Raw genomic sequence first — 18794 nt, 5'->3', positions numbered from 1 at the left:
AGCCCCAAACTAAAATCAGTTCACTTTTTTTAAAGCCAAAAGTAAAGTCAAAACATTTTCGTTACTTCTTATCAAATGATGATCAGAGGATAGAAAAGTGTAAGTCTTACGTAAATAGGTATAACTGGGCGAAAATAAGAGAATTTGACATAGAGAGAGAGCGTAAATGGCAAAAAGTATGGACTTTTTCCTTTTTACCAATAAATATCCGAGAATTCGCATTTAGGTCCATTAACAATTATAACTATTTTAATGCTAATATCTCTAATTTTAGGCCAGAATCTCCAGAATGTACACTTTGTAAGTTGGACCGTAATCTACCCGCACCGAGAGAAACAACACAGCACTTTTTTCTGGACTGTCCCGTCACCACAAACTTTACATCAAACTACTTCACAGAATTTCTACAGAATATGGAATTTAATTTCGACTCAAGCTGGCTGTTGGTAGGAGTCCCAAAAACGCTCACCAAAAACATTATTAATGTAGTTAATATTGAAATTACACTTGTCTTATTTTTTATCTTTCAGTCAAGACTGAAAAAAAAGATCCCTTTAAATTCAAATCTACTTGAATTTATTTCCTTTCAAAGAAAATTTTTGCTTAAAAACAAAAATTATAAATTAGGATATGAAAAATTAACAACATATCAATTCGACCCTGGATAAATGTCATACTTCGAATATAGAAAGAAAACTACCTGCAAATGAGGGCATTTCTAAAAAGTGTTTGTTTTTTTAAATCCATATGTAATATATAATTCCTACACTTTACACTTACAACAAACACACCAAATCTTTAGACACACTTAAGTATTTCACCTCAACTTCATCTCACCTGTAGAGTTTATAGGTGGGTATTGATAAATTAGTATAGTAGAAAAAAAAATTATGATCCCGAGGATTATTATTTCTTGTTATTCTAACTTTAACCATGTGAATTTAGGCCTGTTTTTCACATGGTTACAGACAAGAAAAATTACCCCATCCAATAGAGGGTCAGTATATAACCTAAACAATATTCTTGAGGTGAAGCTTTCGGTAGTCTGCCCATTAAAGCATTCTGCAGTTTTCATTTAACAGGCCACACTTATTTATCCAGGGATAGATATAACAAACAATGGATTTAATTCTAAAATAATATTTAGGGGGCAAATAGAGAGGTCGTCAATATTACGATGTGTTGCCCCCCAACGACAGCTGAAAAACATGTATAGGTTTCGTGACTTTTCCCCCGAATTAAATTCGTTATTGGTATAAGCTGTTATTTATCCATCATTTACAGTTTAAAGTTCAGCTTTGTATCCTTTACACAGTTTTAATCAGTATATATTTAGGATTAGTATTGACCTAATATTTGTATCATAAACATTTTTGTAATTTCTTAATGACACTTATTTTTTTCTAGAACTTACTGAAGTTCTATCTTTTTAGTATAAAATTGACATATTTTGAGAATAGATTTGTTGAATAAGTCTTGACTTAATTTAAATGTACACCTTTTATGATAAACGGCAATTTTTCTTTCTCTTTTTTTTACTTCTGGTTTACAATCAACTAACACTTTTTTAAAGAGAATATCTTGGAATAATCTTTGTTTAATATTGTTATAATAACTCTTATAATTCAGATGTAAACGTTTTTATGTATATAATTAAGACAAATAAAGAATCAAATAATAATAATAAAAAAGAAGTTGACGGCGATGTAGTACGTTTAAGACCTAGCAAATTTTGCTTTCTAATTAAAACAATTTTGATCACAGAATAATAAAATGACAAGAAATAAGTTAAGGTAATATTCTAACCAATAAGTTTAAATTGCATTTAAATGGCAAATATGACAAAGAAGTCTGTTGCAGTTTGTTTCAATATTTTCAATCAATGTTTTTTTCAAGTGTTTTTTAAATAAATTATAATTTGGCCTATTTTTTAGATCTTTTAAAATTTCTTCATATTTATTCCATGTTTTTGGTAAAGAAATAAAAGGCAATCTAGAAATTAGTGCAAGTCTGGAAAATGGTATAGCAAAGTCAGCATGAGTTCTTAAAGCATAAGGAATATTTCTATCTTGATTCAAAGTCCAATAATTGCTTATTCTAAATGATTTAGGCTGCAAATCCTTTATATAGAGATACATAAAATTTAATTTAAAATAATCCACAAGTGCTGGAAATGGCAAAATACCCAACTTTTTAAATAAGATTCCTGTGTGAGAATTATATTTGGCATTAGAAATACATCGAATAGCTTTCTTTTGTTGCTTAAAGATGTCATTAATAAGGCTATCATATGTTGAAGAATATGCTATAATTCCATAGATTAAGTGACAATGAAAAGTTGAATAATATAAGGATCGCATTGCTTCAGGATATAATATTTTTTGACATCTGCGTAAAACAAACAATGATTTTGAAAGTTTTGCATTTAATTGTTTAATATGGTACCTAAAATTGAGGGCTGGATCAAAATAAACCCCTAGAAATTTTATAGCAGGTATTTCTGATTCATGGTTGACAAATTCTAATTTTCTAATGAGTTGATCATTAGGGGAAGGGCAGTCAATATTATTTTCATTAATGTAGATATTTATTTCATTCCATGGAATTAGATGAGGGGAGGGATGAAAAATAGTAAACTTAGTTTTTAAAGGATGTAGAGACATTTTGTTAGTGCGAAACCAAGTAGAGACTTTTTGCAACTCTGAATTTACAAATGTGACCAAATCTGCTAAATTCGGCCCAGAGGCAAGAAGGGTAGTGTCATCACAAAAAAGTAAAGAATATAATAAAGTGGACTTTGGTAAATCATTTATGAAAATTATAAACAAAATTGGGCCAAGTATCGATCCTTGTGGTAAACCTAGAGTAATTTCACTTAGTGTTGAACTTATTGAATCAATACAAACAAATTGTTGTCTATCTGTCAAATAGTTTCTAAACCAATTTAGAGTGGACCCCCTAATTCCTATCTTTTCCAATTTTTTACACATTATGTCTACAGGAACCATATCAAAGGCTTTGGTTAGGTCGCAAAAAATACCAATTGTATATTCATTATTATTCATTGCAGTTGAAATTTTGTTAAGCATGTGAATCATAGGATGAATTGTAGAATTGCCTTCCTGAAAACCAAACTGATTAGGGTGAATAATGTCATGCTCACTTAAATAGTCTTTCAATTGAATTGAAACTAATTTTTCCAAGATTTTGCTAAAAACCAACAATAGATTAATTGACCTGTAATCATTAAGGTTTTCAGGATTTCCACCCTTTTTAAAAACTGCAGAAACTTTAGCAATCTTAAATTGAGAGGGGACCAAACCATGCCTAAGAGATAAATTAAAAATATGTGCTAGTGGCTTAGCAATTAGCGGCAAAATTATTTTTACAAATTTAGTGGATAGACCAGTAAAATCTGTGCTAGATTTGCTTTCAAGATGGCTAAAAATTTGCATGATTTGTTCAGGGGAAGTTAAATTGAAAATAAAATTTGCTTGGACCTCATCTAAATAACTGTCAGGGGGGCGATCGGTTGGTGGAATTGACTGCTGAATATTAGTAGTTACACTTGTGAAGTGTCTATTAAAATTTTCAACAATTAGTTCAGTTTGATTTATAATATTACCATTTATATTCAAAGATTTGGGTGAAGAATTTTTAGCCCTCCCACTCTTATTACATGCCTCTTTGATAATTTCCCAAGATTTTTTAAGATTGCCTTGATGTGAAATAAGTAGCTTACTATAGTGAAGTTTCTTCATGGCTCTAAGTAGTTTATTATAAAGATTCTTATATTTATCAAAAATTTGTTTATTTTCAACTGAACGGTGTTTAGAATAAATTGAATAGAGTTCTATTTTTGTTCGCCTGGATTTTAAAAGATAAATTTTTCGATATTTTTGGGGGGGGGGTAAAATTTTGGGGGTGATCAAGCTCATTTGGGGGGGGGGGGTAATCTTTATTTCATAGAGGCATTTTTTTATTTGGGGGGGGGGGGGTAAATACGGCACCCCCAAATTCCTTTTTTTTTGGGGGGGGGGGGTTATCACCCCATTACCCTCCCCCCCTTGGACGTCTATGATGTGATCTTTGGGTCAATATAAAGAAATTATAGAGGGAAAGACAGACATAAAGAGGGAAGCTAAGCTGAATAGATTTCGGATCTAATGTCTCGATTTGTAGTTGAGAATATGAGAGAGACAGACAGACCTAGTGAGAGAAACTAAGCTCGATAGAACATGTATTTGAATAATAAAAAACTCCGGACTTGATAGAAACTGTCTCTGTCTGTAGTTAAGAATATTAGAGAGACAGACAGACAGAGTGAGGGAAACTAAGCTCTATAGAACATGTATTTGAATAATAAAAAACTCCGGACTTGATAGAAACTGTCTCTGTCTGTAGTTGAGAATATCAGAGAGACAGACAGACAGAGTGGGGGAAACTAAGCTGTATTGAACTGAACATGTATCTGAATAATATAAAACTGGTGACCTGATAGAAACTGTCTCTGTCTGTAGTTGAGAATGCTATGACACAGGCCTGTGCTCCTCTAGAAAATAAATAAAATAGTTAAAAGAATATTAGGACCACCCATAATATTATCTATGGGTATAATTCTTTTTACGAGGATTATTTTAGTTAAAGTAAAAGCCCTACACAAAACTGTAAGTAAGAATTAGTTAACATAGTGCGTCAATCTTCTTTATTGGGTTATTGCTATGGACTAGGGATGGGCCGGATACCGGATACCGGATATCCGGCTGATTTCAAATGCCGGATATCCGGTATCCGGCCGGATATCCGGCCAACACCGGATATCCGGCTATCCGGCAAATTTACCGGATATCCGGCCGGATAACCGGCCAAATTACTACATATTAAAGTATCTAAAAAGGATATAGTCCCTTTTGTGGCAACGCACCTTAAGGGGCGATTCGTTGACTTTTTAAAATTGCTTTTAATAGGTTATTTTAGGTTATATTTGTTAGGTGATTGCCCCGTAGGGTTAGGCAATTTGCCCCGCAAGGTTAGTGTACCCCGCGAGGGGCTAGAAATAGGGGGAAAGCTACTGTGAAAATACGAATAATCGCTCCTTAAGGGGCGTTACCACGAAAGGGACTATACCCGCAAAAAAAAAATTCTTCATAAACTGGTGTTTTATATTATCAGAAGGAACATGAAAGTGCAGAAAAACGATTTTTAAAAAAAATTAAACAGCCTAAGACCACCCTGGGACCTATAAAAAGCTTCACTCTAAAGGCTAGCGAGATCCTTCGCTAAAGACAAAAAAGCTTACTACTTATAATAGGATAAAATTAAGGTTAAAACTTAAAAATTAAGTAACTATTAAATGATCTAACTTCTTAGCAAATAAATCTAATTAACTATTACTATCCTCAATCTGTAATATCAACCCTTAATGGTTGGAGGATGGGCGGGAAGGTGGCGTTGAATGCCTGCCCCCTCTCCTTGTTTTTTTAGTAGCGAAGCTACTCTATAATTCACTTTGTCAGTCCGTCAGTCAGTCAGTCCGTAACGCTATGGGGGAAATGGGATTTACTCAGCTCCTATAAAAGATAGAATGCTGAAATTTTTTGACAACATTCCTATTAATAAGGAGCACAATTAACTATAAAACATCAATGGCGGTCGGACCGCTTTTTAAGCAGGTTTTAGGCTATTTTTGTATTTTTCACATTTTTCTCCATATCTTTGGTGTTTATGTTACGATTTCCAAAACTTTTTCAGTTATAGAAATCAAAATTAAGTTTCCTGTCTTTTAAAGAAAACAACTATGACGGTCAGACTACCTTTAAACAGGTTTTAGGCTATTTTTGTATTTTCACATTTTTCTCCATATCTTTGGTGTTTATGGTCCGATTTCCAAAAAATTTTTAGTTATAGATATCAAAATTAAATTTCCTATCATTTAAAGAAAACAACCATGACAGTCAGACTGCCTTTTTGCAGGTTTTTGACTATTTTTAATTTTTTCCTTATTTTTCCATTTCTCTTATGTATATAGTCCGATTTTCCAATTTTTTTAAGTTAAGGATATAAAAATCAAATTTTCTGTCGTTTTAAGAAAACAACCGTATTCCCATCCATGAATTTTTGGGCTTCGCTACTTATGGATGTTGTCATCCTTGTTCTATTCTATTTTCTGTGTATAAAAGGTAGAGGGCTATAACTGAGTGACTTTCGAAATATGGGTATGACACATAACTGAGAGTTGAAATTTTTTTAATACCTCCTTCTTGGCAGGCACAGGATGCCAGCAAATCTGGTAAGGTCATTCAAATAAAAAGTAAAAATAATTTTTTACTTAAACAAAGCATTTCATGTTATCTAATACTAAAATATCCTATAGTCGTACATCCTCATATGTAATATATGTGTTCAAGTCGATTTCAGGTTCCAGGTATAATCCTGCAAGTCCTGAACCTCCAGGTCTCCAGAAATCTTTAAACGGTTCCTGTGACTGCAAATTTTTACTTGAAGACTTCAAATTTTAAACTTAGGCTTTTTTATATATCTTCATGACATATTACAATTTCAAAAAATCCGTTGCTGTTTAACTGCCAACCGTCGGTTTGCGGCTGGCAGCTGCCAAGTACTGCTGCCACCGCCAAAATTTATATTTTGAGATTTCTAATATAAAATTTACATGAAGATAAACATATTCAGAAAAAAATTGTTCTTCTAGCTTCAATAATAAGAAAATTACAGCCATTTAAGATTAAAAAAACAGAGATATTTGTTGTAAAACATAAAAGATTATATTGCCGGATATCCGGCCACACCGGATATCCGGCCCAACCCTGCTATGGACCTTGAGTTAAATAAGCAACCAGTAAAGCTTAAAAGTGATAAAATAAACATTCATATAATGAAACATGCTAATTGCTGTATTTCTGTGTTATTGGAACGCTACTTATGATTTTTTTCTTTTCGACTTTGTAATAATGTACAATGGGGGGTATATTGGTGATTACTCCCATCTAAAAAAAACTTAAGGGCGAAATCTATGTATTATATTTTAATTAATCTTATGTATCACTTTTGAAACATTACCAAGTAATTTTTTTCAAGAATTAAAAACATTTCGCGCCTTTTTACCCCCTCCAAAACTGATACAAGAGGTTCAGAGTACCTCCCCACCCCCCAAAAAAAAGTATATTAATAGCTAGATCATCCTTGCAACTTTTTAAAGTTATAACATTTAAAATAAAAAAGTGATTATATTCTGAAGTAATTGATAAAAAGTCTTTGTAGTCCTTTTTTGGTTATCTATTTACAACATAACCAAAGAAAACTTGTTTATCAACGCTAATTCCACAATTTAATTCCATTTTCGCTTTAAATTAGATAAATGTATCCTTGTAGATAAAATCTTAATCTTTAATACAATAAAAAGCAATATACAGTCTGGAGTTTGAATGAATTTATGTTTAATTGTGCAGCTTATACTAGTATCTTTGAATACTCTTTAAAACCTTTCCTATCATTATAACATTTTTGTATGTATATCAATAAATAAAGATAAATTTTCTTATTTCAGAAGATATGTCTCTCAAGAAAAATAAATTAGTAGCTTGACCATCTTTTACCCAATTCGTTCAATAAAGATGTAAATTAAACATATTTAAAGATGACTGATTTTGTATGATTATAGATTTTGAAAAAAATATTTGGTAAAAAAACTCTATTTTATAAAATTAGTTTTCAAGAAAAATTAAGCATTTTTAAACACATAAAAAAATATTGATAATTCGTCTACAAACATTAAGGTTGCATGCATACACAATTTAACACAAGTCAAATCAAATTCCAGACTAATATATAGTACATAACTATTATATTTTTAGGCTATAAGGAAATCTACATAAGGAATAAGGAAAATTAGCTAATCTACTTTTAACTTGGCCTAGATAAGTTTTATCACCAATTATATGGAATTAGATAAGAAATACAAATAGAAATAGAATGATGTCTGTCCGTCCGTCCGTCTGTCCGTCCGTCTGAAGCTTAAGATCTCGGTAACCACTGAACCGATCGGATTCTACTCTTCAGGGTATATACCTATTGGTCCTGTGGTGGTTTAAAGCTATTTTCTTGGGGGGTGGGACACCCCCAACCCCCACAAAAACAAAAAAATCCCCCCCCCCCATTTTTTTTTGTTTTTTTTTGCTGAAGATTTCTTTGGTCCTTTATGTTTTGAACAAGATTTCCTTGGTCCTTTAACGAATTTCGCCTTAAAATCACCTCTTGGGGCAAAGCCCCTAGAGGCTAGGGGCGAAGCAACATATAAAGAATAAAAACAGGATGATCCACATAGGGAGAGGGAGGATCTTGGACTATAATCTATATGTTACCAAAAGTTTTTACTCCTATAAAATCTTTATTGTGAATTGTGACACCGCATCATAACTAAAGACGTTGAAAATGGTTCCTACTGCTACTATGTCAGGTGCGTGACATTAATAATTAGAGTATGGGGAATGCCTTGGCCCAAAACAGGCGCAACTTACTACCATGCACAGCTAGGACTTCTCCAAAAAAGTCGTGGAATAAAAGAGTTGGTTGTCTGATGGGTGTTACTTAACCTAATACTCCGGGTTTTGGACAGAAGAGTAGACATTTGGCTCCCTTTTATTATCCTGGGTTGTTGAACCATGGCGTTTGAGTGTCATGGACAGCATCTCCGCCCAATTTAGGTAATTAATGAGGTAAGGGTGTAAATCAATTTATCCACCGTCGTCTTATCGCTTAAGATACCTGATAGACTAAGACATATAATATAATCGCAAAGTTGTTCATGTTCGACGAAATACACAATAATTAAAAGATCTAAAGTGTTATTTTTTCGAGTAAGTTAATGGATGCGATAGTTTTTACTATAATGATGTCTTGAAATTCAATATATAGTCGAGATAATATATCTACGCATCTTATATTCATTGCCATCACTTGATCAACGTTATCCTAGTAATTTTACAATAAGACCATTGGAGTTTACAATGTTGAAAAGTCCGTGAGTTGTAAAACTAGAAAATATATTCTTGATCGGGACACATAAAAAACAAGGACAGCATTTTCAAAGCTTTCCAGCTGTTAAATATTAAAAACATTCCCTAATAAATTGAAATAGACCCGGTACCCATTTGACCCCTCTGCTACCAACTAAAAGATAAGGCTTTGAAGGTTGATGTTTTCCACTTTTAGTGAGAGGTAGATGGTTTATTTTACTGCTTTACTGGGATCTTAAGAGATAAGACAATGGAAGATACATTATATACCTCAGTAAACATGATAAACTAAATAGCCCCCTCTGCTTTGAAATGATTTGAAAAATAATTAATTACCGAAGATGTGAATTCTAGAGTAACCAAATCGAATTAAAAATTTAGTGTCCCGATAATCTTGGTTGATAAAATAGCTTAGTGCAAAAGTTGGGACATCTACTATCTTTATGTATACTTGTATAGCCTTGGCATTTCAGGGGATTATTGTTTTCTTTAGCGATTTTATACACTAAGATTAGTTTAGCAAAAAACTAAAATTATGTTAGTTATTATGATTTCTTTCTTTTTCTTAATAACAACCTTAAAATGCGTTTATTCTCTCTAAAAAAAATCCATGTGGTCCAAGTGCTTTATCATGGAAATCACCTTTGTACGGAATTATTATACAACGGTACACTCAAATCTTCAACTAATACTTTAGTATGCTATGCATTTAAAGTGACCTTTTTCAAGGAGAAATTATACACTTAATAGAAATAAATAATGGATATGCCACTGGGGATTGGAGGGTAACTCCCCCTCCCCCCCCCCCCCCCATTATTAAACTAAATCATACTGATTGTAATTCATCTCAAATTAAATACTTTTTTAATATTATTATAGGAATTTTCTTTAAAAAGTTAAATTAAACACATAACTAATAGGAAGCTTTACTGTATAAAAAAACTTAACTGTTTCAGTGGCTGCTAATTATTTTCAGAAAACAAGACAAGTTAGGGAGATGAAGAAAAGAAAGAAAGTTTTATAATCATTTAGATAATTTGTTAACTTACGATACACAGAACACTAGTTGATAATATTTTACTTGAAAAAACTATTGTTACCTGTAATATGCTCTGGTTATACAATCAAATTCTTCCTGCCCAGCTGTGTCCCATAACATTAATCTTACATCTTCACCCTGTATACTGAAATATAAGAATAATTATAATCAGCTGTGTCCCATAACATTAATCTTACATCTTCACCCTGTATACTGAAATATAAAATAATTATTATTGTTTTTGTTCTTAATACAACTACTTCATGGCTAGGGGTTGTTCATACCTCCTGCTTTTTACGTCGTTACAGATCTTCATAATTTTTGTCTCTATTTAAGTCTATGAATTCTAGATTAACTTTTTTATCTCTTGTATTGTATATTTTTTTAGGGGAAAAAAACATATCTTTAATGCTTATTGTAGGTTTGGTTATATCTAGTAAAGGTTAGAAGAGCCATGCGTGAAAAGGGCCTCGCAGGGGCTATGAACATGTTTTTCTTCACAAATTAAAATTAAATGTAACCTATTTAGTTTTTTTATGCTGTACATTCTCAATAGTTTAATTAATTCCTATAATAGATTTTTGCTCGTTAATTAATGCGTAGTTATTTATGAAGTATTTGTCCTTTCTTATTCCGAAATGACTGTGAACTTGAATAGAATTAATAAATAGGGTAAGTTATGAGGTTATCTAGATCTAAATATTTCATCAAGATATTTGTTCATGTTTGGACATTTATCTAAATTATTAGTCAATTTATCATATAAATCCTTGTATGTATTTATTTTAATTGCTTCTCTATGAAGGACTTTATCTGCAGGGATCTAAAGGGATAAGACAATAATAAATTGATGTACATCTCCAATGATAAAACACCAAATTACCCCCTCTGTAGATTGTTTAAACACTTACCTTAATTCATTAAAGTTTCTATAGTTGTTAACCCAACGATTAAGAAAAAGTAATTGCAAAACTTTGGCGACTAGTGTAATAAACAAGCCAATGTCCCCTCCCTCCCTGATATATATGTGTCATTTACAATTTAAAAAAAAAAGATTATTTAATGCTTTCTTTAAAACTTTTTTAAAATATAGGATTTCATTGTCTATACTAGGGTTGGGCCGGATATCCGGTGTGGCCGGATATCCGGCCGGATATCCGGCCATTTTCAATATCCGGCCGGATACAGGATATTCAAACTATCCGGCCGGATATCCGGCTCTTTAATTGTTTATACTTTACACCAAAAATCTCTGCTTTTTTTAATTTTAAATGGCTATAATTTTCTTATTATTGAAGCTAGAAGAACATTTTTTCTGAACAAGTTTAACTTTATGTAAATTTATATAAGATTTCTGAAGAAATTTTTTTTTGCTACTTTAGTATCTGGTAATTTGGCCGGTTATCCGGCCGGATATCCGGTGATTTGGCCGGATAACCGGATATTTGCCGGATATCCGGCGTTAGCCGGATATCCGGCCGGTTACCGGATATCCGGCGTTTGAAATCAGCCGGATATCCGGTATCCGGTATCCGGCCAAAAAAGTATCCGGCCCAACCCTAGTCTATACAACTGTAAAAATCTTTTTTAACATGGATAGGATAATAGAGGAGAAACTATACTTCTTTCTATAATGAATTGGGATGCAGATTGTTAAACTGATCATTGTCCTTTTACTCCCTGATTTTGTAAAAGAAAGTGCAAATACTTTTGCAACCAAACAATGCTCTACTAAAATAACAATTAACAACCAACAATTATGTCCATAAGTAGCGCAGTATTCAATAAAGGCAGATCAATATTTGGTGAGAAAAAAAGACAAGTGTTTGAAAGACATGTATATGATTTTTTTTCGACTTAAGAAAAACATATGGACGTATGTATTGACACCAGGCTTAAAATAGCTACGCTTCTAAAAAAAACAATTAAAATTCAACAATTATTACCTGAGGCGCTTCTCAAGAAAGTCTACACCAATAGTTTTCTTATATTCGCATGTAAAGATACCACGACAGTACTTCTGGATCATTGACGACTTTCCAACTGCACCATTACCAACAATCACGATCTAAACATAAAAATATAATTAGTCATTTACACACAAAAATTTAAAGTAAAAACAACAAAAAAAATTCTACCAGGGCTTAGATTAAACTATTTATTTATCCCAGTTAAACCAAAATTACAATGTAGTTGCTCTGCTTAAGATTCCTAGTGCCAAGGAGTATTTTGAAATGGGGGAGAGTGATGTAGTTTTTAAATTAGTAAACCATTAATTAACACGATTCTTCACTGTTTCAAAGTGTAATTAATTTTAATTACATGTTTGTTTTTAATCTTATCCCATTAAGACATTACACACAGGGAGCGTGGCAACTATTTCATTAAAATTCAACGAGTTTCATTTTGACTATTTTATTCACTATAATATAAATTATGAAAAAAGTTAGTACGTTGATATGAAAAATCCTATGTTTATTTTATTCACAAATTTACATAAATTTTTTGAGATTTTGAAATATTATTCTGTTTCTTTGATAAAAAAAGTCCAAAGTCATTCTTAGAGCCAGATTTCTCATTATGTACTTATATAAAACCTAGTAAATATATGAAGTTGACTAATAACATTGAGCAAATACAAAATAGTTTTAAAATTGGTTTGGCATGTTTTCATACTTCATACATTGAACTTAAGTATTCGGTGTTCTATCACCTCCACATATATAATACCTGAGCTAAGTTTAGTAATCTAAAGAAAACTCAAACTTTAAAGGTGCTTACTAGAAGATGTAGTAAGAGAAGTGTCTCAATTAATATTATTATGATTCTTATTATTTATATCTTTCAGATTATCTATTTTGTTGGATATTCTCAACCTTAAAATGATATTTTGGCAATCATAAACCTTTGATTTTGAATACTAGCGAACTATTTTTAGCGGAATTGAATGTACACCTTTAGATTCCTATTACTATTTGACATCTAGATCATGATTATTATAATATAAAAATAAATATATAATATTTAATAGACCTGTTCATTATTATAAGTTACACATCTGAATTAAGATTATCATAATATAAAAACAAATGTAAAATAGACCTGTAAATTAATTTATTTTTATATAAGATATATTACAGAATGGTTATCATAAACTACATATTTTACTAGTACCCGATTTTTACACATTCTCACATTGAAAGTTAAAAATTTTGTAAAGAAGTTATTTTGTTTCTCATATTATGGGATGAACAATGAACATAAATTTATTATCAATTGTCTTATCCCTGATAAATTTGTCTTTTTTTGTATAAATTTGAACATTTTATTCGATAAGTAGGAATAAGAAAAAGGTTTTTATTGGCTACAAATGTAACCGATGAAAAAGTACACAGACAAAAAAAACATGAACAGGTCTAATAGACATATGTACATGACATCAGTTATTGCATCATATTTGATTGGATCGATACATGCTACATAGATACAGACTAAAGGATTTGTTAAGAAGCAAAATAACAAGGACAATTTTGTTTATTCGCATCGGATATATTATCTTTTAATAATATTATCCACCAGAAAAACGCACAGATATACCTTGGTTCAGTAGCTATACTCAGTTATAAATAATTAGACAATATACATACATAGGTAGACTCAAATGAGAAAAGAGTGAAATGGCTCTGTCTATCTTGTTATATAAAATATTAAGGTTCGTAAGTTCCTAATTTTAGGGAAGCTTCACATTGGTTCCGGAATGTTTATATGCTTATTATTTTTAAATAAGTCATGGGATTGTCTCAGACTATCTGCCTCATCCCTCCAACTTTGTCAAAACTCCAAAAGGGTAGGCTTGCAGTCGCCAGTAATAAAGTACATAGAATGCTACTTTTCCGTCTCTTGGGATAAAGCTTTTATATCAATACAACCTACCCCCTCCCCTTAAAAAATGTTGATGTTAAAGTGTTATTAGAGGATGTTTCAAACTAAAATCCAAACTTCCCTCGAGTCAGATCCCCAAGAAGCTAGGGTTGGAAGACACTAGTTATAAACATACCAATACGATGAAATAAATAAATTTATGTAGTTATAAAATGTGCATAACATTGAATATAACTACATCATCAAGTTACATTGAAACCCAAAAGAAAATAAAATTGCGAAATCCTAGAAAATTGCAGCCCTTAAAAACGTGCAAAACTTTTTGCAATGTTTGTAAAATTATAGGACTGTGTCTACTCGCAACAGTGCAATCATACAACATACAAAGGAGGGGGAAGGGACTATTGTAAACATCTCGTAATAAGGATGTAAAGGGCATTTGAAAAAATCGGAGTAAGTTGTGAAATGATTCTTAAGTTCGTTTTTAAATTGTATTTTAGATTAAGGTAATGTTTTAAAAATCTCTAAAATTTTCCACCAACTCTCCGTTTATGTATCAGCCAACTAATCTAGTATTTGGCTTTCATTTCTTTAATTAGGATTTTTAAGGGGGAAATCAAAGAAAGATTATTTGCTATAATTTCAAAATCAACTCTTCTCTTATTCATTTTGAAAAATCACTTATGCTTCTAATAATATAATATTTGTCAACCCACCTCAACATAAAATTCGTGTGCACGCATCTGATTGTATGAAAAATTTAGAACCAAACTATTGCAATGTTTTGCCTTATAAGGTCAAATAAAGAGGAATGCATCGAATTTTTCAAAGTCTCTCTCATGGATAGGTAATAACCATTAGAATGAATCAATTTTATACAGTAAATGAAAAATCCTAGATTAATAATAAACAAACATACCTTATAAAATTATGCTTTAAGGAGAATTTATATAAAAAAGGTTAAGAATTCTTATAAACCATTCAATAAAAAATAACAATAAAAATAGGGATATTGAATGAAAACTAGCAGTTCTTTCAAACATTCCATAAGAATTCACAGGATTCACTTTGAGTGAGGAAAAAATTCATTATTGTCTAAGCATAACAGATAGAGTTTAATTTCTAAAAAGATATTAACCATTAACAGGCAAATAAATTTAGCTCATTACATAATTATATATATGACAATATTTGCAGTTATATTTACACCATGCCAACTAATTGAATGGTCGAGTTTATTTGTTTTTCAAAACTAGAATGAATAATTTTATGATAGCGAATCTCGTAATTTAACAAATATATATAATTAATTGTGTGAACAAAGAATAACAAAAAACAATTAGAGCATCTAACTTTCAGATATTACGACCAAAATCATGACAAATCTAAAAAAATCAATTAAAATCTAACTTTTCTGTTTATCTTTAAATAAGTTATAAATTATGGCAAATCACTAACTACGAGTTTCAAACCAATCCATAAATTCTTTCATGTATAAAAATGACGTCATTATAAAGTAATCTTATTAAAGAAAAGCTTTACTTTTTAAAACAGTTAGACTAGTTATAATTTAGTTCCCACAGAAATTATCATCGTTCAACTATGTAGAATGTAGATCAAACAAAAACAATAAAAAAATGAAAATAAGTAGAAATCTAATTATTTAGTGAGAAAATTGTTGTATGTGCAGAATTTCTGTGTATAATTGGTAATATCAAATAATAAAAATAGGGCAAATATTTTAAGTTACGTGGACAAAATTCCCTAAAAGGGATGGGGGAGGGGGGAAGGTATTTTGCAGAAGTGGTTCTCAGATCTCTAGCTTGAGATAGAAAGACGGACAGACATCATTCTACTTTATTATAGATGGCCTTTATTCAACATTTAGATTTAAAAAATTACTTTAAAATATTTAAATTACTTAAAGTATCGACATATCCTAATAGATAAACTGTGTTCAATTTACATACAAACCAGGGAGGAAGAGTACAATGCTCAATATAATTTACATACAAACCAGGGAGGGAGAGTACAATGCTCAATATAATTTACATACAAACCAGGGAGTACAATGCTCAATATAATTTCCATACAAACCAGGGAGGGAGAGTACAATGCTCAATATAATTTACATACAAACCAGGGAGGGAGAGTACAATGCTCAATATAATTTACATACAAACCAGGGAGGGAGAGTACAATGCTCAATATAATTTACATACAAACCAGGGAGGGAGAGTACAATGCTCAATATAATTTACATACAAACCAGGGAGGAAGAGTACAATGCTCAATATAATCAGCACCTTTATTATCCCTAAATAATATCAGGCTACTAATTGGAGTCTCTTACAAGAATTAGAGGAAGATTATTTTTAAAGAAAAATAACCTATCTTTGTATGTCTGATACAAAACACAGATTATAAGCATTACAGCATCGATATCGTGCCTATATATGTGTGTGTACGTGTATGTTGAATGTATGAATATTGTGTTTGTATTTTAACAGGGATAAAGAAGCTGGGTTGGGTCCTGCAACACAGGACAGCATAATTTTAATAATAATGGCAAATGAAATCCATTCACATTTAAGCTCTTAGGACGCTATTGAAATAACAAGTCGATTATAATCACTTTTATAAAACACAATTTATTAAGAATTTGAAACATTTGATGATTTGTTGGATTGATTTGGATCCATATTTAAAGATTTGAAATTTATTTTTAATGACTTAAGATCTGTTGTGTTACTTTCCTTTTCCGTGGCATTTTGAAGATAACCCCAGTATTTAGATTGCGTTTTGCATCATTTAATACCTATATTTGCGACAACTTTTATTACACAGAAACTCCCAATTTTGAACAACTACAAAAACCCTGCCCCTCTCGGAGAGCCTCGAACCCGCAACATACGGAAACCAACGTTCTATAAATGAGCTACGGAGGAGACCAGTTATCTCATGTGAAAATAGACAATGTATACAAAAATTTAATTCTTATAGTGTACTTTAAAATTTCACGTGTTTTCATATTGGTTGTCTTAGCTCAGGGGTAGAGATGACGGTTCAGTTTTGAATCGGTTCAAGTCGGAAGGTTGTCAGTTCGAAACTACCCAAACACCTAATATTATTTTCACTCTCTGAGATATTAAGTAATATTTGGTAAAAGTTAAAAATATTTACATTTACATTGTATTAACAGTCACTTAAAATATCAAAAAGCTATTTTTTTAAATTTGTTTTTTGGTAAGACTTGAACTTGCATCCAAGGTAGACAAGGAAATGAACAGAAAAAGATAATTATTGCCAAGATTTGAACGCTCGATCATTATGACCATTGGCTAGCACCTTGCTCACTACCCCACAAGAGAACATTTTTATTAATAAAATAAACAGATAAGATACAGAGAGAGAGACAAAGAAATAATTAACTGAAAAAATTAATCATGATGAACATCACCGGGATTAGAACACACTATCATTACATCTGAGAGGTAGGACTCTGACCACTATACCATAAGTGATAGTGTTTTACCCCAAAATTATTAATCAACAAAGAGAGAGAGAGTGAGAGAGAGAGAGAGAGAGAGAGAAAGAGAGAGAGAGAAAGTGGAATTCATAGGTTGCGTAATTTTTCAATCATTATTAATTATTGGTTAGTTTTAATTTGAATAATTTTTCTCAAACAGTAAAGGACTGCTATAAATTAACCCCTAATATTTCAATAGAATTTATTTTGATTGGAAGGTTTTTTTGAAGAAATATGTTTTAAAAATGGTGAAGTTATTAACCAATCAATTTGTTTGCAGATGTCTATAATTGTAGTCTTTGCCTTTTCCAAGATTGAATGTGACTTTTCAAAATCAGTTTTATTTTTTATTTATTTTATCATTATTTACAATTTCATACGAAAATGTTTTTTGTTCTTTGACTGCGGAGATTAGAACACGCGACCTACAGACAAAGTAAAATTTAAAAGAAAATTTCAACTGACACTCTACCACTAAGCTACGTCGGTGCTGATATCTTTGGAGAAAATAGACATATTTAATCCAAAGTAGTACAATTTTTGTGAAGATTTCTGCGGATTTAAAAATGTACAGAAATAAGATTAAAAATGATATTTTTTGCACCGATATGAACAAAAACTGGATAGAGTATGATCCCAAATAATTTATCATTAATGGCTGATATCCGATTCTTATCCACATGAAATTAATCGGGTTCAAAGCAATACTAGAAAAAAAGAACTCAATTAAAGTAATATTAAAACATAGTAGACAATATTTTATTTGTATAGTAATTGTTTACAGATAGACCAATTTTAGCAATAAAATTTGCTGGTGCTAATAGCCGTGTGGTAAATTTAATTATTTTTTGGGGGGGGTTGTTATTTTTTTGGGTTGGGTGGAGGGGGGGAGGGGGTTCAATTAACCTCTATTTTTAATTTAAGTTTTTAATTTTGGGGTGGATTTTTTTTTCTAAAGTGATTTTTTTGGAGTGTGACGATACCCTCCCCCAAAATAGTTTTAAACCTTCCCAGGACCCATAAGAAACTACCCTGTATGGGAGCACCATATCGGTTTAGTGGTTACCGAGATCCTTTGGTACAAACAGATAGACAAACAAATGGACATCATGTTACTTACTGATATAAGAATAGGACAGATTTTCTGTGTAATAATTAGGTTCTTTAGCTCTTTGGTACATTGACTACTTAAAACCATCTATCATTTAGGTTCGAAATCCTAAATTGTTTTTTGAAGGGAGGGTGATTTTTGTTATTTTTTGGTGGGAAAAGAGAGGGGGGGTCAAGCAACCACCAGTTATAATTTTGGTTT

At 31.4% G+C, this 18794-nt stretch overlaps 1 protein-coding gene across 1 annotated transcript in view; it reads right to left on the bottom strand.

Moving 5' to 3' along the window:
• LOC145322255 (ras-related protein Rab-23-like) overlaps positions 1 to 18794 on the bottom strand; it is an 89343-nt gene that overhangs the window by 21028 nt on the left and 49521 nt on the right. Inside the window, exons 2-4 of the mRNA XM_080164127.1 lie at positions 12018 to 12139; positions 10133 to 10216; positions 4495 to 4552 (exon numbers count right to left, since the gene is read on the bottom strand). Of these exons, the coding sequence (XP_080020253.1) occupies positions 4495 to 4552; positions 10133 to 10216; positions 12018 to 12139 (264 nt within the window). The remainder of the gene's footprint in view (positions 1 to 4494; positions 4553 to 10132; positions 10217 to 12017; positions 12140 to 18794) is intronic.

Source organism: Acartia tonsa, chromosome 6 (assembly GCF_053477335.1).
Source record: "Acartia tonsa isolate MP-2025a chromosome 6, ASM5347733v1, whole genome shotgun sequence".
NCBI classification, from domain to species: Eukaryota; Metazoa; Arthropoda; class Copepoda; order Calanoida; family Acartiidae; genus Acartia; species Acartia tonsa.
The sequence above is the reverse complement of the archived record's forward strand: the minus strand, read 5'-3'. Positions and strand labels throughout refer to the sequence as shown.